The sequence below is a fragment of the Scleropages formosus genome, chromosome 3 (assembly GCF_900964775.1).
Source record: "Scleropages formosus chromosome 3, fSclFor1.1, whole genome shotgun sequence".
Classification (NCBI taxonomy): Eukaryota; Metazoa; Chordata; class Actinopteri; order Osteoglossiformes; family Osteoglossidae; genus Scleropages; species Scleropages formosus.
In genome coordinates, this window is record NC_041808.1 from 36,651,269 (window position 1) to 36,672,756 (window position 21,488).

The following is a 21,488-nucleotide window of genomic DNA, read 5'->3' on the forward strand; positions in this document are numbered from 1 at the left end:
GAACCTTCTTAAAAGTAATGGAGGGCAATGCTAAAATGTAATCTAAATGACTACAGGCACCACGGCTGTTGCACCAGGTAATAGATGGATCGATGGGGTTGCATTTCCTAAAACCGTCAGTGAGGTTAAAACTGCTAATAAAGTTTTTAAAATGTTTAATGCTAGCATCATCCTTGCCCTCAAGAAAAATGTTGAAGTCTCCTCCTATTATTAGATGTCTATCAGTCACACAATGAGGGACCAATTCGTCAAACAGAGCGACGCGGGACTTGACCTCCACCGGAGCATAGACGCACAGAACACGTATGTGCAAACTTCTCCATGTGATGTCCACCCCCAACACGCAGGTGGCATGAACAATGAAAGGCCTTACCTTCTCAAAGATACGGTCCCCAAAAAGTATTCCCATGCCTGTAGAGTGGATGCCACCTACACTCCAGTAGGGCTCACCCTTCCTCCATTCTTGAGAGAAGAGACTCACGTCCCGCTGGTCCCGGAGGTGGGATTCCTGCAAAAAACACAGGTTGAAAGCATAGGACTCAAACTGCTGAAACAAAGCAGTTCTTTTTACTTTGTTTTTTAACCCCTCCCCGACATTAAGAGTTAAAATTTAAAAATCAGCCATTGCGGTACATTGTTAAAAAAAATCAAATAAAACAATAAAAATAACACTAAAATAGGATTAAAAACCAGCCCTTTTTCAATCCATTAAGAACTCCTCCCCAGAGGATACCGCCGCCACTGCCCCTCTAGAGTCCCCATCTGGCAGATATGCCTCCAAGTTTGGCGTCGCCTGTCTGCCCCTGTACGACGACCGCTGACTCACCGACGTCAACGGGGAGCCACGCAAGGCCCATACAGCATCCATCTCCTTTGGGGAGGAGGAACACTCTCGGCCTTCTTTTGAAGGCCCCCCCTCCGATGCTACAGCCTCCCTTTCAGACTTTTTTTTCTTCTTTTTCTTTGGTGTCGAATCTTCTTTTTTCTGCTTTTGAATCTCCACCAGGGTAGGGGCAGGGCTTGCTCCCAGGAGATCATTGGCTTCGCCAAGGGCTTTTCCAGCCCCCGCCACCATTTCCACCGCCATCTCCATCACTTTGATTTTATTATCCACCAATGTTAATGCCTGAAGACCCTGCTTCACAGATACCCTGCTTCCAGACAGAGCATCTGCATACGAGGGTCTATATTGTGGACAGAGAGGGGCCAGATGGTCTTTGCTGCTGCAAATATTGCTTATATTGGGAGTGTCCAAAGGCGCTCCCCCTACAGACTGACAAACACAGTCACCCCACCATTTTCCCCAGAAGTGCCCTCAGTGGTTGCACACCCACATTTCACATTTTTCCTACATTGCAACTATTTACAATAGGCGCATTCCCCGCTCGAACACCAGCAATGTGGGTTGTTACATTATTATTATTATTATTATTATTATTATTATTATTATTATCACACACACACATTGTCTGAAGCCGCTTGTCCTGTACGCGGTCGCGGCGAGCCGGAGCCTAACCCAGCAACACAGGGCGGAAGGCTGGAGAGGGAGGGGACACACCCAGCACGGGACGCCAGTCTGTCGCAAGGCACCCCAAGCGGGATTTAAACCCCAGTCCCGCCAGAGAGCAGGCATTATTATTATTATTATTATTATTATTATTATTATTATTATTATTATTATTTGTTGTTGTTGTTTTAAATTTTCCCTTCTTCACAGGGCCTGGTGAAGAGCTATGGGAAATCCGGCATTAAGTTTACACACATTTTTTTGCTTTCCACTTGCGCTGAAACTGAAAACTCAAAGATTTTCTGTTATCACCATCTTAATAACAGTACTCTAATGAAGGTCAACACAGAAGAAGAGACAGTCTCAATATTATACAAAAGATACAGTATATGTTTAGATGTAATGATAAGGAAGCGCTGAAAAACGTAATAGCCGGTAGAATCTGACACTATTACTTTAAGACGAAGGAAAGAGACGCGCATGTTTCGCTCCCTCTCTCGCGCTCAGGAAGTCACACGGAGGTGCCATGGCTCTCACATGACAGTCCTCAGTATGGAAGGGGAGATCAATGAAGGTAACTTGTATTGATCCTACTCGATTGCGCTGTTTGTACGCGGTATTCAAGTATTACTTAATTTCGGGTTCTTTTTTCAAACCCTCTTTGATATCGTGCTTTTTTTTTTTTTCCCCTTAAGTTTTTATCTTCCGCACCAGCAGCACAACAAGTAGTAGCACGACCGACGTCGACGAAGCCACGAACCGCTGAATTTATTTAACTCGGTTGTGACTGGGTAGACTGTTTGTCATTACATTGCTGTGATACATTTTCTTATTTAAAATTAAGTTATGGATGTTGAAACGAAGAATTTTTGGACGCAGTGAGTTAGTTAGTTGATATTCGTATGCCTGCTGCTGCAGTTGCACCGTAAGTAACCATTTCTTATTTGGGAAAGGGCTGTAGTAAGTTGCTGTTGGACATTTTCGGTTTTGTGGACTTGGGTTGGTGCCGCTCGCCCGGTTTTCACCTGCTGTGTGGAATGTTACCGGTTTACTTCTGCGGGGGGGGGGGTGTTCCCGCGCGAGCTGCGCTGCGGCTCAGCACTCGACTCGGTACCGCAAGCATCGATGATCGCGCACACGGACCGACGTATCCCAAGACGTCCGCGCCAACGGGAGCCCGCAGCGTGGACTCGCACGGCAACTTCGCAAATACCCAAAAGTGAAAAAAGACACCAGTCGTCGATAGGAGAGTATGTGTGGACCTTGGCTTGTGGTAGAAACGCTGACATTTTTGCCGGTTTCTGGAATGTGTCTGCTCTCCACACACACAGTGTGTGAAAACCGAAATACAGATTAGCTTTGAGTTTGAAACGCGAATGGGTTGACGTGGGAGAAGTCGATATTTACACAATTTTCCCAGAAAATGGACGTTATCACAGTAGTAAAGAATGACTCATGGTTGAACTGAACAGCTACAACTTCAACTCTGAAAATGGCAAATGCTGCACTCAACTAAGTGTGTACACTTCACTTGTTTTTACTTTTCCAAACCCTGCAAAACACCGCAAAAGTACAGTCAGTGAGAGTGATACATTTGATTTGAATGGACTGTTATACATAGCGTTTACGTATTGAGAGATTCGGTGGCTGGCAGCAGACTTCGCTTCAGTGTGAAGTTTTGCCTCAGAGGAACGTCGACGCTTTTGTTCTTTAACTGCCAAGTTTTATTAACCGTAATATGGTCTGACAGAGTAGCTTTTGTAGACTTTTGCAGAAATGATGCAGTCCAGAGTTCCCCCTATAAAACTGGGCACACAACTCAGTGTTGTAGTGTACTGCTGCAACCATCAACAGTTTTCTCTCTTCCTTCTCTGCTTTGGCACTGCACGGGCCTAGACCAATATAATACCAATATATTTTAATTTTTTTTATATTTTACATTTGTTTCCTCTGTCTCACTGATTGCCCTAATGCTTGGCTGTATGTATCATTCCCACTTCAATTTGTGGGCTTTCTTTTGAACGTAGGGTCGGTGCCACCGTATTACAGAGAAGTATATGAAGCCCTGTGCAGTAAGAAGGATGAACGGGTGCAGGAGGAGGTTTTCCAGCGGCTGCTTAATAAGACTGAACTTCCTGTCACAGTGCAAAGTCAGGTAAGCAAAAGCACACTGAGACACTATAATGTAAACAGTACTTTGACAGTGTTGCAAAGTGTGAAATAGTATACATGCACATACAGCAACACACAGCAGAAGATGTTATACCCCATGTGTATATTACAACACTGTACACAAGGACCCCATCCAACCAACTTCACCGTGAAGCCACAGAGAAAAATATAATGAATGTTTGATGGGAAAGCCACACTGTTCAGCAGTGGTTATTTGAGTTCATGGATATTTGAATAACAGAAATGTATATATCCATATACAGTATGCAGACACCCCTCTACTTATGTTAGTTTGACTTGCGTAAATCCGGATTTACAGAAAAAATTCCCAGCATACACATTATTTACGGATAGCACTTACGCAAAACATCAGCATTTGAAATACGTTAAGTGCAAGTTGACATAGCCAGACAAGGCAGGAAGCTGCTTCTTCCCAGTTCCCATGTGCTTTGAGCCGTGAACACATCTCCTCTTGTTAGTGTAGTGCTTTTTTTTTGCATTTTTTTTACCCATTTCAATATTTGCAATGCCTGGTGGTAAACAAGAACCATCTTGCAAGTGTACAGCAATCGATTTAGAGATGAAGTTGAAAATAAAAAGGAAGTATAAAGGTGGGCAAAGATTATCGTCTATAGCACGGGAACCAGGTTTAGCCGTATTGAATATTAATATCATCGTTTGAAAGAAATTATATTTCCTTTTCTTTCTGGAACCGATCAGCCGCAGGAGATCTGCACAAAACACTCAGACACGTAGAGACTTTCCACGACAACATCGGCCAGTGAGAGAGTTCCGTACAGCTGGATGTCTCCCTGATCAGTTTGCGTTGCCTCCTTTTATTTGCAAGCTCATACATAGGTCATCATAAGGCATAGCATCACTTTCAAAATTTTCCTTGTGTCCGACGCAGAAATGATCTATACTCTGAAAAATTTGTTCCCGTTTAAGAAGTGTGTTGGGACGCATCCTAAAGTTTAAACTTACTTTGTGTTTCATTTTCCCTATTAACATTTCTCCTGTTGAATGGTGGGGGGGAGGAGGGGGAGCCTGACATGTGTAACTTTTGACTTACGTAAGGGGTTGAAGAACAGTCTATATGCGTAAGTCGACGGCTGCCTGTATACAGAGAACAAATAGCCAAGGATTGCGTAATCACTCAGTATACATATTTTGTTTTCCAGTTAATGGGTCTGGTGGAATGTGTTGATAGGCAGTAGGTTGTTTGTAACAGTTGCGTGTTAATTTCGGTCACACTTGTTTTGCCAGTCTAATTTACCATAAAGCATCAAAATATTTTTACAGTGCTGCCAGACACATTCCATCTTTGGGACTTTTAGTACTCCGGGTTTTCAGCTTCCTTCCAGCTCAGATTTTTCTCATATGGCAGATGGCTGGCTTCTTATATAACAGGAAATCCTCCCTGTCTTTCAAAAGGGCACCAAAAGAAAATAAACATAATAATTCAGTGAACTGGAAGTAGTGGTGAGGTCCAAATGAAAGGGATGAACTGAGATTAGAATGTTTTTTTTTTTTTTTGTGTGTTTTCAGCAGCTCAGAACATCATTCTTTAACACATATACTAGGATACAGTTTATTGATCTGAAATATTGACATGATTGTTCTAGGGCAGAGGATTTAAACTTTTTCTAGGCCGAGGACCCTTTTAAGAATCTGATTAACACTTAGTATTTTAGTAAATACATTCATATCAAATGCTGCACTTAATTTATTTCTCTTAAACTTCATTATCTTCTCTTAGAAGTATGTCATAATGACGTTGTCTGAACCGCTTGTCCCATAGGGGGGTTACAGGGAGCCAGAGCCCAACCTGGCAACACAGGGCGTAGGACTGGAGGGGGAGGGGACACACCCAGAATGGTACACCAGTCCGCCGCAAGGCACCCCAAGCAGGACTCGAACCCCAGACCCACCGGAGAGCAGGACTCGCTTCAACCCACTGCGCCATCACACCCCCCTGCTCATAATGACATAAGAGGAATATTTTTATTATATTTTTAACTTTTACTAAGTGTTATTTTGAAAGCACTCCTTCACATCATGGACCCCTTGAAACCCATCCAGAGTCCCTGAAGGGCTCCATCGACCTCAGGCTAAGAACCCATCGTCTAAGGAAATTAGACTAGACACTAAAGTATTACACAGCGTATCTCATAGCTTTGGCTATATTAGTTTTATTTAAATTTCACATCAGATAGATTCATTACAGAATGCCAGAAACGAATGGTACTTTGAAAGGAGGAAACAAAAGTACTAAAAAGCCTCTAATGCATTAGAAGGGAGGAAAAATACAGTAGAGCTGTCCCAAGCCATATAGCTCTGTAATTACATTTAATTTACGTTTATTCATTTAGCTTTTCTCCAAAGTGACGTACATCTCTGAGAACAGTACAAGAAGTGGATTACATCAACAGAAGTTGACATTTGGATGCAAACACATGATTTGCTGTTACCCCAAAGCTTAAAACCATAGATGAGGGTGGGGATATAGACTGATAAACTGAGAACTTTGACTGAACACTCAGGTCCCTCTTCGCCACCACACATGAATATAGTGCCCACAAAACTGCTGATGCTGCGTCACTCTTTTTAGTCTTCTGTTCCGCTTTCCCATTAAACTTGAACAAGACCCTGAGAAACTTGAAGTCCCCAACTAGGAGCAGTTTGTTCCCCCCCCCCCCCCACTTAGAGTGAGAAACCTGGCTTTAGACTTAGATGTGCTGATTTCAGGAAACCATACAAGTGTATGCTGATCACAGTCAGCTAAGGTCAAAACAATGTCATCTGCAAACAACAGAGGTGACACTGCTAGCCCCCTGACTGGACCCCCTCACTATACATCTAGCTGATGGTGAGCCCACAAGATTTGCTTTGAAAAATAGATTTTTATCACTAGTTTCATTTTTATTGGAGTCTTATATAGCTACAATGCCCGTACCTAAAGAGTACTTATGACGATTTACAAAGCTAAGTAGCATACAGCAGGAGACAAGCCTCAACTAAAATAATATCTATAATGATAATGCTGAGAGAAATTGATGAAATCAGCCTGAGCAACTTTCCAGCATCTGTTTGTATGTTCTTATCCAAGGAAGACTTTTAAATGCTTTGTTGATCATTGACTAACAGGAGGCTGTTAAAAATTGAAGAACAAAGCTGCCTTGTAGTAATATTGCCAAGCCAGTTCCACATATAATTCTTTACTCCAATGTAAAGGTACAGTGTCCTGGTTTGTTGTTGAGGATATTACCTCAGGTGTGCTGAATGACTAAAAACCAGGAAAGCAAAGAACTTTGTAGGTGTGACTCATTTTCTTGTTTCTCTCTGCAGATCGCGGAACATGTGAAGTGTATTGATGGTTCCCTAACCAAGCTCTCCCTGTATAAGGCCCTAGCCCTGATAGCGCTGGCTCAGCAGGGGAAACAGCCAACTCTGAAACTGTTGGAAAACTACGTACAAGGTGAAAGGGCACGACATGCTCTTTTGAAGCGGAAAATCAACAAATCCACTACCTTAGAGCAGTTCCCGCAGGAGCAGCAGTCAAGTTTTCACTTTACTTATAGTCAAAACATTTTTTCAGAAAGACATAGAGTAATTATTTCACTATACATCTTACACCTATCACTTCTTACAATGTCCTAATTCATGCCTGAAAACCGAGAAAATATTGAAAAACCAGATTAAATTATTTATTCTTTTATTTAGTATGAAGACAAATTCCAGTTTGTTCCATCTCTCCAAAATCACCCCAAATGATGCCTCATAAAATCATTTATGCATTTTTAATATTTGAAGTTTTATCTAGAAAATAATTTAAACCTTTTTTTCATCCCATCGCCTCTATGAAACTTTTTCTTAATGGTGTGGGTGTCTGAAGCTTTTTTGAATTTTAACTCCTTTCTACTGAGTTGTTGATTAAGAATTAGAAGTGTAGTGCATTAAAAGAATAGTATGTCAAACCACACGTTATTCATATTCATATTGACATTGCTTTTTGAGAGACTTTTATGTGATCTGTCACTAGTCTAAATATTTGTAAGGCTTTTTTTGTGCTTTTTCAGCATTCAGCATAACCTTTAAAACTTTTTTGCTTGAGGGTTATTCCTGTAGGTAACAAATTGTCATGATATTTCTAAGAGGTGCTTATAAGCTGACACAACAAATGACGTGCAGGAGAAGCCAAATACCACAATTATTCTCTGAGATGAACGTCACTTTGGAGAAAAGCATCTGCAAAGTGAATAAATGTGAATGTGATGAGGGGAGGCTGCTCACCTTATTTGGTGTGACAGCACAAAAGTCTATGTTTTGATTGAGTAAGGAGTTTCATGTAAGTGTGAGTTGATTATTATGTGAGTATTATGGTCTAAATTACATTTACTTGTAAGTTGCAATTCTTGTAAAAGGAGCTCTAGCAATATAAGTGAAACCTGGATAGCTTTCAAAAATTTGTTTTTGAAGTGAAGAAAGTAATAAATGAAAAAATTCTCTACAACTTATAGCCTTAGCTGAGGTTTTTACAGAACTTAACCAGCAAATAACTCAAGGGATATCCATGTTTACCTTTTATTTGTGAATTAATGGTTAAAAAGTACGATGGCACTGAGTTTTGAACAAGCTTCTGGATCAAATTGTGTGTCTAGTTTTAGGAACTGGTGATATCCGGTAACATTTTAATTAATGAGAGCACCCAAAACCTACACATTTATCTAGTTAAAAATCACTGCTTGTAAAGACAGTACAAGTACTCTGTTTTATGCCTGAGCCTTAGCAGATATGTTATATGTGTGCACTCCATCTCCATTCTCACAAGGTATGCAAGTCATAGGTAATTGACAAGAGGAGAATTATACTCAGCGGGAGGAAGTTTTCAGCTAGCTCCATGCTAAAACATCCCACACCCCGTTAGGCCCCAAGAGTGTTTTTACAGGTGCTCCCAATATGCCAGTCTGTTACCAGTTGCTCCCTGAAGAGCCACTTTCCTTCCATGACTTGTGGCTCCACATGCACACCTGGGTTTCCTGACTGGTCACTATTTATGCTGTAATTTCTCTTTCAGAAGAACTGTTTTTCAATAATTAATTAGTCCTTTGTTAGACAAGACTTCAGGTATTATGTATATTCCCAGTACCATGTTTAACACTGGACCCCTTTGCACATTGAAGGCTCGCGTCCTTCAGGGGAAGTTCTTTCTAAATTCAACACTGTTGTGGAAGGAAATTCTGCTATGGTACACTTGGTACTATTTGGAAGAGGAGTGCAAACAGGCTGCCTTGTCCTGCCTTTGTATCTCATTCAGTATTCTGGTAAAGTAATGTTCCTGAATATCAGAATTTTACAGTTGGTAACCTTGATATGAACTTGGGCTGATCATTGTTGCTGTTGTTCCGTCTGCTCAGCACACACACACACACACACACACACACACACATTTTCAGAACCGCTTGTCCCATACGGGGTCACAGGGGAACCGGAGCCTACCCGGTAACACAGGGCGTAAGGCCGGAGAGGGAGGGGACACACCCAGGACGGGACGCCAGTCCGTCGCAAGGCACCCCAAGCGGGACTTGAACCCCAGACCCACTGAAGAGCAGGACTGTGGTTCAACCCACTGCGCCACCACACCCCCTGGTTCTGCTCAGCACCTATATCCTAAGTAGCTTGTATAGCTTGTGGCTTGTAACAGTTTTATAACTTTACGTAACTTAAAACGCTGAAAGTACAATTCATGTTAGCACCCAGATCTAAAGGTGCAAAACAACAATAGCAGTTGCTCACCTGCCGATGGGGTTTAAACTGGTCCTTTGACTGACCCCAAGCATCGTGTCCCACAAGGGTACTGTGGTGTTGCTACTGGCCATTGCACAACGTCAACATTGTACATCGCTTTTGAGAAAGCTCTGTGCTAAATGAATAAATGTCAATGTAATCATGTGCCAAAACAGAATTCCCTAAACCCCAGTTGGGCGAGCCACGAAACCTGCAGGCCTTGAGGGTGCGACTGGCTCAAGAGAGCCCTTTGATGCTGTCGCTGACTCTGGCCAACCTGCTGGAGCATGATGTGGTTCAGTTAGAGATCATCCCTGAGAAGAAGGGCCTCTTCCTCAAGCATGTGGAGTACCAGATGACCAGTCAGGTGAGAGAGATTCCAGCTGCCAAACATAGGGTGTCCATTTCTCATCCTCAAGAGGCCTTAGTCCTGCACATCTTAGCACCTGATTGGCACTGGAATATCCAGGTCAAATGACTTATTTTCCAAAATGTCAGTCACACCAGTGAGAATGAGAAACCTACACATTCTATACCTTAAAGATCAGAATTGTGCACCCCTAAATTATATTGGTAGACTAAATTAAACACTCAGTAAAACATGATTGTGATGATTTCACAAACACAAATATTGCTCTAATTTGGCAATTAGGCTCTGAGTGGAATAAGTGGAAGTTGCTGGATCTGGGTTATTGAATTATATCATTATTACTAATGGAAGCAAAATTTGGCATTTAAAATGAAACAGTGGTGCCTCACCTAGAAATTTACCTTACTTTGATGCCAATTTTGAGATTTCCAACAATGTCAGGTATGGAGTATTTGAAACACGGTGGGTCCTACAAGATGTTAATCTTAAACAAAGGTCAACTTGTGGCTATAAGCTAGTGGAATAATTTTGTCAAACTCTTGTGCCATGTTAAAGGGGATATTCACCAGAATTCCTTTTCACTTTGCTGTAGTCAAACAGCTGAGTTGCTTCCCTCTTGTGAATGTTTACTTGTGGCCCTACCAACCCTATCAGTGCTCTCCCAGCTGATACCAGTGCAGCCATTTGGTCCTTGGTGTTCAGTCTTCAGTATGTCATTGGCAACAAGCTTATGTCTTGCCCATATTTCATGCGGTATGTTTATTTGCTATTTTGCAGCGATTCAAGATATCAGTCTATCGAAGATACAGTGATTTTGATGTCTTCCACGAACTCCTGCTGCAGAGGTTTGCCTACAGAATGGTACCGGCCCTTCCTCCTAAGAGGATGCTGAAGGGAGGTGGGTTTGGAAGTTAGAGTCATGGGGTACATTTTTGAAATTGATGGTTGCACATGTGGATTGGTGGGCACTTGACTGGATGACCGCATCTGTCTCAGTGTACGTGCATTGTTTCCTCACAATTCCTTTGAAGAGAAGCCCAGGTTGGGACATTTTTTGGTTTTTGTACTCATACATTTATGTTGCTGTTATGGTCTTTTAAATCTGTCCGGTGGTGGCAGACCGCATAGCCCACTTGGCTGTGTTCTGTTTTGCAGTCCTGACGTCGACATCAGAGCGGGAATTTATTGAGGGCCGGCGGCGGGCTCTGAACAGATTCATCAACCTGGTGGCGCGACACCCCTTGTTCTCAGAGGATGAGATGGTGAAGACTTTCTTGACATTTAGTGGCTCGGTACAGTATCTGGCCGCTCCATATCCCTCACACCTTAGAACTGAGTTTTACAAATTTTTGCTGTGTAACAGTTTTTGAATGACTGTGTACTTCACTTTGAGCACAGGGTGGGAAGCTGCAGTATTTAAATTTTTGAATAATATATATGTAATATATATTTTCAATATTTGAATATTGGTAAGAATCCTATATGTCATTAATGGAATTACTTTGGGATAATAAAGATAAGAAACTTTCGGTGGGTGAACCAGGTCAGACCCCACACATCTTAGCCTTACTACCTCTAAGGACTGGCCAGCACAGCACTACACAGGCCAGCTGGCCGCATACCCTTTGGAAAGGCTTTTGGCAGTAACAGGCTTTTCCCAGCACATTCCCTAACCACAGGCTGCATGGACACAGTAAAATAGCAGAGCTGTGGTGCAGCTCTTCAGTTAATCTTGAGCCGGAATGGGACTGACATCCAATAGGATCTTCCCTTTCTTTCTGGTTTGCGACCTTGTGAAAATGTTTGGTCAGCAGGAGTGAGGCCTCCTGGGGTCTATGCTTCATTTTGCAAACACAAAAAAAAAAAAGTGGATTTGTTCCATGCAAAGGTTTTGGGGCTCTGGGATAAAGGCCTTGAAGGGCAGACTTTTTTTTCCTGAGTAAAACTTGAATTTTTTTCTCCCACAACAGGATATTCAGAACAAACTGAGGGAAGTATTTAAGAGGATGGGGGATGAGTTTTTGACATACAGATTTGCCAAACAAGCAAAGGTCAGTGGTTACCAGGTGAACCCAAATCTTTGACAGTGCAGACTTTTTGTAAATAGTTTATACTCTATGGGGTAATGCTCAGCAACGCTAACATGCTTCTTCCGGGCCACAGGAATATTTGCCAGGGGACATCCAGGCCCAGTTCTCTGCCTGCAGGGAGCTGATCAGGAACATCTCCAGTAGCTTTCAGAAGCTACGGGACCTAGCAGAGCGGATGGCCATACGCTCCCACGAGAACGCTGCTGATTTGCTAGCTTTTGGCAGAGAGCTCAGGTATGAGGCTCCCATCCGCTTACCACTTTCAGCACTTACCCCACACCTGGTTTCCAGATTTTGCCTCCTCTGAAACAGCTGCTTCTTAGAAATGGCCCATCATGGTTGGCCCTGTATGTTGTGCTGATACAGAAAATTGGAGCTAGGCATCAGGGACTTCGGTTGTGACTTTCATTAATAGGAGTGTCAAGTTTGTTCACATTTTGACTTTTCACGGAACATTTGATACATTACAATCTACAAACATTTTTTCTTTTAATTTATGGTTAAAATAAAATGCTTTTTTTCTTGGTTACCTGCTTTTAAGACTTTGAAATGTGTTGAGCCATTGCTGTGGAACACTGCAAATTGATTAACGCCTGAAGGCTCTGTGTGCTCTGTTGCAGTATTCTGGGCTCCGACACAGCTCCGGTTCCTGCCCTTGTCTCGGAAAAGAGCACGTGGGGGAACCTCCGGCAGTCTCTAAAGGGACTTTCTGTAGAGTTTACTCTCCTGTCAGACAAAGCTACCCAACAGGTAAGAGCCACTGCACTGACTGAGTATCACAGACTGTAACTAGATCTGTTATCTCTGAATTACATTTAATTTATTTGCTTTATGTATTTTGCAATCAAGGGACGAAGAGAGGAAGATGATGTTGTGGAAAAACTTAATCTTTTCTTGGATTTGTTGCAGTCTTATAAAGTGAGTATAGAAAATACGTTTCAGTGATGCTCATGTATTTTAACATCCTGCTTGAACAGGATAAAGTAAAGCTTTATGAATGCATGACAGAGAACAGCTGTGCTGGTTAGAAAGAATATGCTGAAATTACAGGGAAGAGAGATTGCTGTGGATAAGAGTGAAGTGGAACCCTTTTCTCAATAACAGGAAATGGAGAGAGCAGTATCTGTGCAGTGCCTGAGGATGTACTAGAGGGCTCTGTATGAAAAGAAAGGGGCAGCAAAGGATAATAAGAGGGAAAATTTATAATATTGCACCTTGAGGGTGCCTAGGTGCTGGCAAGATTTGACAAATGAAAAGCAGAGATGAATCAAGGCACTCAGGTTTTGTTTTTATCTTAAGAATTTAGGTTAAATGCCTGTATAAAAGGTGCTGTTAATAGCTTAACACTGCCTTGGACTAAAAGCTGTAATTCTGAAGTCAGTCATTAACAGTAGCACAAACTACTGTGAAGGCCAGAAATGATTCGAGTTAAGGTGTGAGAGAGCTTAAGGGTGTGCTTCTGTGCTTCATTGGTACATGTGGGTGGCAAATGAGGAGAAATGGGGAGGAGGTGCCTGCTGATATTCCTCAAATTCGTAATTGGCAGGAGAGATTGGTACCAGTTACTGCGTATCTTTGTTTTTTGCAGGATCTGTGTGATCGGCATGAGAAGGGTGTCCTGCACGAGCACCAGCGTGCGCTTCACAAGTACAGTGTGATGAAACGACAGGCCATGACAGCTGCTGTGCAGCCAAAGGAACAGGCATCCGTGGAGCAGTTGGAGTCACGCATTATACAGGTGCAGCACCATTGGCAACCTGTGCATTATTGCCACCATCTTCAGCATCATGAAACACATCTGTCTACATTCACTGTGAAAACACAGGCATACACAAGTGTCAGTTTACATACCCTGAAGACACTTCAGTGACTGATGTAAATATAATATAGTCATGTTCCAAGATGCACCCATTGGAGTTACAAGAATTCGACTTCATAAGAAGTTTAATTTATTACCCCTACTTTGTTTTATAATCCTTTTCTATGACTACCTGATTTGAATTTTGCATGCCTTCAGACAGGTGAGCAGCGTGAGACATTTACATTTATTCATTTAGCAGGTTTGTACTTTTCTCCAAAGTGATATACAATGATTACAATGTACAGGTGGTCCTCATCTTGGGACGGGTTCCATTCGAATGACCTGGTCATAAATCGATTTTGTTATAAGTTGCAAAGCCTCTTGTACTATATTATATAAGCCAAAATGATGTGTAAACAATTAACCGTGTTGTATAGTAGGGCTTCGTTATGCTTTTTCACCAATTTCTCACAAGATTTAGGTTAAAATAGCTCTAATTTAGGATAGTATAAATACACTGTGTGTGTGTTTGAAGTTTGACTCTTAGTGACCACTTGAATGGTTTTCTGTGGAAGGGAAACCTTCTTCAGTGCATGTCTGCAAACATGGGGAGAAACATGTTAAATCTACACACCCTGAGCTTTACTTGAACCCACACCCACTGAGCAGTTCTGGAACTGGGAGGCACCAGCTTTACCCACTCTCGTGCTATAAATACAGTTCAGCATTACACTTATATTTCAATGCTGTATTATTATTTTCACTTTTGTTTCTAAATCTGTTTACTTTTGCTAACTTAAAATCAGAAACAAAACATTATGTAAATAAAACAGTTTTTTCATAAATACAGTGAAGTTGCTGACAGACACACTGACTGAGTCAGTAAGAAATACGGTGCCTTGCGACAGTGCATTATTGCACAGCAGATGGAGTGGTCGTCGTTACACATTACGATCAAATGTTGGGACTTGAAAAAATATAACTAGGTTAATGGGATGGCTATTGTAAGTTGAGGACCACCTATAGCATTTTTCTGACACCATTATCTAAGGTGACTTACTATGTTAGGTATACTGCACTTAATATTGCACATCTATACAGTACAGAAATGTAACACACTCATACAGATATACATAGTAACATACATGCATGCACATACTGTACAGACAATTTAATGTTACCATTTCACCTGAAATATGTTTTTGGACTGTGGGAGGAGAACCCTGTGAAAGCGAGGAGGTGTTGGGAGGATTTATTCACATAGTTACAAAATTATAGTTAAACATATTTAGTATTATGGGGGGGGTGTGGTGGCCCAGTGGGTTTGGCTGGGGGCCTGCTCTGTGGTGGGTCTGGGGCTCGAGTCCTGCTTGGAGTGCCTTGCAGCGGACTGGCATCCTGTCCGGGGTGTGTCCCCTCAGCCTTGTGCCCTGTATTGTTGGGTTAGGCTCCGGCTCGCCACAACCTCGCTAGGGACAAGCGGTTGCGCGCGCGCGCGCGCGTGTGCGTGTGTATTTAGTATTACATGTTGAGCTGGAGGAGGTTGCGAGGGACAGGGATGTCTGGGCTTCTCTGCTCCCCCTATTGCCACTGCGACTCTAGAAGGACAAGCGGTCAAGAAAATGGGTGGATGTTTTATTAATTTTGTGTAGTGCAAGTTTATTGTAGCATATCTGATGGGGTTTAAGTGGTGACAGCATTATAATAAGGACATTTATCTGAAAAGCAACTTGCAATGTTATGTTACCTACAATTATTTACCCAGCTGGGCAGTTCTACTGGAGCAATTTGGGGTGTTTACCTTGTTCAAGGGTACTACAGCAGTAGGCAGGACTTGAACCTACAATCTTCAGAGCCAAAGCTGCTCTGTCCACTATGCTATCTACTTCACATGTGCACGTTTGTACCCTGGAGGAAACTGGAGCACTGGAGGGTTAACACACTCTTTAAGTGTGTGATATGTAATAGCTAGAAAAAAAGCTGAAGAGGCAGAGATACAGAGCCATGTTAAAGAGTAATTAATGAAGAAAATCTGCTTCATGTTGTGTGGACAAATTGTCACTTTGGTGATATTTCAGTATGAGTGTCCATTTTTGGACTTGGGAAAACATTTATGTACCATTGAAACTAATGGTAATTATGTCTTTGAGTTCTGATAATTTGCTTTGCAAAGGGTGTTGTCACACATTACCTTTGCAATATGGTGAAGACTACATGGTTCTTGATCCACTTCAAAACAGGAAATATAAAAGCTGATGACAAAGCACTTATACTTTATCTTTTTTAAAAAGCTAACATAAAAATACGTTTTTTGGGGGGGATTACTGTATTTATGGAGACACTTCCTTTATATATTACTATATACTAAGCAAAAGAAAAAACACACAAATACTGACAGCCTAATCTTGTTTAACTTTTCTCCAGTAATACCATCAGTGCAAGAAAGCCAGCAAAAATAGGTTCTTTTAATAAATCACACAACAGATTGTGTTTTCATACACTCATTAAATTTAATAAAGCCTGACACATTTTGAAGCAGATTTTCCATCTATTGAAACATTAATGACCTGTTAAAAGAATGCAGCTAAAAACATGCAGAGGCACAGATGACCAAACAACATCTCAGACACTACAAGTGTGTTGAAATAGCCTTATCAGTAGGTATTTCCAGAGCTCTGTTGATAGAAATGTCCTTCCAGCACTATCAGAATCACAATCAGCCATTTCTGCACTACCACTTTCACCATCTCTCTTTATTATCTCCTATCGCTCCTTGGCAGGCTGCCTTGTTACTTACACAAGTGCAACTGTTGCCATGTATGAATTTTCTGAAAAGCTGTTTTGTTTAGTTCTGCGCATTTTTCAGACTTCACCCCTTGCAAGGAGTGATATGAAATTATAATTAAAACCTAGTGATGTTGAGTTCTGATGTTACCTTTCCAGTTTTTCTTTATTCTTCCTGTAGGGGTCAGAAAATTAGTTACAGCTTTCATGATTCATGAATTAGGTCTTCCTTGTATTGAAAGACATTCTAATTGTAGCATACCTGATGGTGTGCTATAATGCTATGCAGTGATACAATAGAGCAACTGGTAGCGTAGTAGTTAGTGCTCCTCCCTTTGAGCCCCCATGTTGTATGTTCTAATCCCAACTCAAGCAATGTAGTTGCCCTAAATTACACACACACACACACATTTTCAGAACCGCTTGTCCCTCACGGGGTCACGGGAGACCGGAGCCTACCCGGCAACACAGGGCGTAAGGCCGGAGGGGGAAGGGGACACACCCAGGACGGGACGCCAGTCCGTCGCAAGGCACCCCAAGCGGGACTCGAACCCCAGACCCACTGGACAGCAGGACTGCGGTCCAACCCACTGCGCCACCGCATCCCCTCACTGCCCTAAATTATTCAAGTAAAATTATTGTTAATTGTTTACCCAGTTTTACAGCTAGGTTAGTAGGCTAACGTTGTAAGGCCCTTTTGGAGAAATGCGTCAGCTAAATGAATAAATGTAAATGTAATGTGAACATGTGTACCATGGTACTGAACGTCCTAAAGAACAGTGCACTGGAGCAGACTGCTTCTGAACAGACAGAAATGAAGCTCTGCATGAAGTAGTGCCTCACTGAGCACAAACCTGGTTGTTGGGTCTGACCACAGCAGATCACTGAGCTGTGCCTGTACAGACTGCTGAGGCCTCAGCTGACAGCACATTGAGCAGACTGATGCGCCTCACAAGCAGGAACCTTAATTATTGATGGATTAAAAGAAAGTATTTTGGTTCAAGATTACAGTAAACAATTCTACAATGGATTTCGTTGTACTATTGGTATCGTTTCTCAGTCCTTCTTCCTTTTAACCATTTGCTTTCCAGCTGTCCTAAATTTCTGCTAGTAGTGCTGATAACATAGTGACCATATCATGTTACTGTGAGTTCCCCGAATTCCTTAGGTTTTGACTTCAGTGTCTCTCCATTCCTATCAGCAAGAGAATGCCATCCAGACCATGGAGCTGAGGAACTACTTTTCCCTGTTCTGCCTCCACCAGGAGACGCAACTGCTCTTTATCTACCTGCCAATGACCTCACACATCCTGAGTGCCTTCATCACATCACAAATTCAGGGGCACAGAGAGGTAAGATCTGAGTGGTAAATTAAGGGAGCAGTCATTCCCATGGACATTTGTCGAAGCCAACATTGTACTCATTTGACTGCCACTTTCCAACAGACTTGTAATGGCAAGACACATGGCCAGAAATATACTATATCTTCAGTAGAAGCAACATGTCAACAGAGTGACAGTATAAAAAGTGTGTTCAGCCTATGAACATTTTAAGTTTTGAGAGAAGGTGATATGAGCCATTTGTCAAAAGCCATGAAAGATATAACACAAGTTACTGTCAATGCAGAGTTCACTGAAAGTCCCCCCCCACCCCCACCCCCACCAGAGCAGGTTACTTGGCAAGCTTTGGCCGTTGACATAAGTATTAACATAGTGTTTACCAATATTTGAAGTGTACCATTCAAAGGTGACATAAAAGTCCTGTGTATGTAGTGTTATCAGAAAGGTATTTGGTGTGCTTTTCTTTCTAGATGGGTGAAGTGTGGAATGATCTCCGCCCAAAGCTGAACTGCCTTTTTGGAAGTAACAATGGCCTGCCTTCCCCTCACCCCACTCCAGAGCAGGGCAGCCTGAAGAATCCCCCGGCCTTCTTCTCAAACTAGCCAATGGTGCACAAACTTGTTTCGCCATTATTCCAGGGCATGTAACAGTTTCTTGGATTTGCAGACAGTTTGTGAGTTCTGCTTGTATTTTGTTCAATACTGATATCAGGGACTTCCACATAATTGGCAAAATACATTGAAGGCAATAATCAATGTTATTTTAGCATGTATAATGTGTAAATTTGTCTGTCAGTCAGTCTGTATGAAGATTGAGTTCTGTATCCTTGAAGGATGATCAGTAGTAACCAAATGATGGAAATGGTAGTTTAGACATGCATTACCGCTCGCTCTTACAGAGCACAAAAATGAATATGCAAGTTACTACAGTTAAAGAAAATGCTGGAAAAAGGGACAAGATGAATCCATTTGGTCACAGGTAAAAGCAAAACCTTAAATGTGATGCTGTTTTTTTGTCTACAGAGCTGAAGGAAGTGATGCTTGCTGGGATGGAAACACAATTTGTTTCACTCCAGTTGTAGATATGTTGATGACACATTTAGATGATACACTGCAACTCATACTGTACAAGTGCCATTTGGTTTCACCATCACTAAATCCTTTAGATTGAAGGCCTCTGCAGGGCTTGTAGCTCAATGAATGGCAGACAAGACACACACTCCCATAATACCAGAGTTGTGAATAAAGGAATTTAAAAGAATTACTCATTTATTATATATGATAGATTAAGGAACAGTTAATTTCAGTTTAACAGATGCGCACTGTATAATGGACCAATAAGTACAATTGTAAAGTGCCATTTAGTAATTTCTTTAGGTCTTTTCAAGTGTTTTTTGTTCTCCTGTATCTTTGCCAGTGAAAGTTTGAAAAGCTGAAGTACCTAATTTGGAAGGGATTTTCTTTTCATTATTTTGCCACACTACTTAAGTGCATATACTTTTTTCTTGTAAATTCTAAAGCAATGTCTGTTTCAGACCGTGAAAACGGCCATCCTATGGCAGGCTCCTAGGAATCTGTTGTTAGCATACATATGCTCACACTTCTTTTTTTTCCCCAAATAACTTTCATTATTGTGTGTACATAGGGGAGCTCAGAGGTGTACCAACGAAGTGCTAATTAATTTCATGTGAAAGATTGTGACCTCACATTTTGTCACCATATTACCTGAAAAACTGGAAATGTGTGTTAAATATTGCAAGCAAATCCAAACCATATCTTTTCAGTAGAAATGGCAAAATGTCTAAAATATATTTCTTAAATTCAGATGTATGTGAGGATGTATTGCACATTTAGTTATACATTTGCCCGTATTTGTTTTGTAAATTTTAACACACTTTAGCTATAGTTGGAAGGCCCTCAGTATGTAACTTACGTTAGTTACATTGGTAAAAGTTTTTAAAATGTTGCACTTCAGCTGTGATGTGACTGCATAAATCTGTTTTGCTTATCAGTTTCTAGTTATTTTATTTTAGTTCCATCACCTTGGAAATAAGTAAAATTATTTGCTTGCTTATGCAACTAAGAATTTGATCACAAATTAACATTAGCCATGATTCAATAACTGACTTTGAACTAAATTTCAATGGGTGTTCAATTGGTTATATCCAGTGTTTGAATTGTTGTATGAAAGCTAAACCATTGTGTAGTTAAAATGAGTAAAACTATTTTGAGATTGTTTTAGGTGTTGAATATGAGATAGAACTTTGTATTTAAATTGAGCTGTTTTTGTAGGTATTTCTGTACCTCTTGGAAATGATTCCTTAAACTATTATGTGCCTCTTAGCTAAGTTTGTTAAAATACAGTATGTTGAAAATCTTATACTGCCACCCTGTGGCTGTTTTTGGTAATGAATAAAAAGACCAAAGAACGATTGGACGGTACTACTTCTCTGTTGCTGAATTGATGCTTTTATCCACTCGTTCACAGTATTTGATCTCTATCAGTATATTCTCAATGTAATAATTTAGTGCTCAAGCATTCCACAGCAGCATTGCGGAAACGCAATTTGTCCAACTTACTCTCCACTGTTACTAAATACCCAGAATTGGCTGCTATAAGGCATCAGTCCGAAAAAGACATTACAAAAGCTATAGATTTAGATACATTTCATATCTACTAACCTGTCGGCTTATGTGGTACAATTTCAAATGGAATCACACTGAATTCAGGTCAGTATAAAATACAGCAGAGATTTCATTCTTTAGACCAATATTGACGCAAGACAATATGTGCTCTCTTCCTTTAGCCCAATTTCCAGGTAATGTAGGCATCCCAGGGGGGCTATTTTTTATCTGGGTTTCATTGAAATATTTGCTAATTTTGGCACTTTTTTTTGGACTGATACATTGCTTAGTGTGGTTTGTTGGTCTGTAATTAACTCTGTATTCAACGAAGAACAGTTTTATCTTGTCATTCCCAAAAACTACATTTCAAAAGAGTTTTTTTTTTGTTTTTTTAAGGCTGGAAAAGATGTAATAGTAAACAAAAATTTAACAATGTTTTCAACAAAGAATAAAACCATTGGAATGAATCAAATTATTTGATATGTACAGATCATAAACAGTTCTAACAAGCAAGATATACTACAGACAGAATCTGCACTCAAGCTGTTAAATGACCTAAACTCATTTCTATCTAGTTTTAAGGTGCCACATAATGTTATCCTTTTTGCACATGCTTAAGTGTATGCAATTTGTCAACTGCTACCAGAATTTAAAATCAAATGCAAAACAAGTTCTATAAACAGAAGAAGTAAACGACATCATAAATGACCTATTTTTGCCACCCCAAGACACTATGCTGTAAAGTTAGTAACCAGCAAGTGAAGTGGAATGGGTCATCACACATTTCTGACTCAGCCCAAAAGCTACCTGCCAGTGTTTGTAGGAGATGGACTCCTCTTTGCAGATTCTCTGATTGGGGGGGGGGATTTCACAGGGGGATTTATGAGCAGATTACAGAGCATTAACAGTTTAATCAGGACTGCAGTCTCAGCAAATTCACACCAGTCTCTGACATTCTTGGCTTCATCACTTCTATTTCTTCCTTTATCTTATAATTATGCTTCCAAATCTTAC

At 41.1% G+C, this 21,488-nt stretch overlaps 1 protein-coding gene across 1 annotated transcript; it reads left to right on the forward strand.

Annotated features, from left to right (window-relative positions):
* The first annotated feature begins 1,724 nt into the window (after positions 1-1,724).
* On the forward strand, positions 1,725-21,397 carry snx8a (sorting nexin 8a). The gene is made up of 13 exons (XM_018732760.2): positions 1,725-2,081; positions 3,535-3,662; positions 7,028-7,157; positions 9,643-9,833; positions 10,614-10,734; positions 10,992-11,128; positions 11,807-11,887; positions 12,000-12,160; positions 12,547-12,676; positions 12,776-12,844; positions 13,515-13,664; positions 17,713-17,862; positions 18,321-21,397. The coding sequence occupies exons 1-13, from the start codon at positions 1,988-1,990 to the stop codon at positions 18,450-18,452; spliced, it is 1,674 nt and encodes a 557-aa protein (XP_018588276.1). The 5' UTR covers positions 1,725-1,987; the 3' UTR covers positions 18,453-21,397.
* The last annotated feature ends 91 nt before the right edge of the window (positions 21,398-21,488 follow it).

Bases quoted from the DNA above. Each gene is read 5' to 3' on its own strand.
- snx8a (XM_018732760.2), top strand. From the start codon at position 1,988: ATGTTTCGCTCCCTCTCTCGCGCTCAGGAAGTCACACGGAGGTGCCAT. The intron at 3,663-7,027 runs GTAAGCAAAAGC...TTCTCTCTGCAG, and splicing joins CTGTCACAGTGCAAAGTCAG to ATCGCGGAACATGTGAAGTG. The intron at 9,834-10,613 runs GTGAGAGAGATT...GCTATTTTGCAG, and splicing joins AGTACCAGATGACCAGTCAG to CGATTCAAGATATCAGTCTA.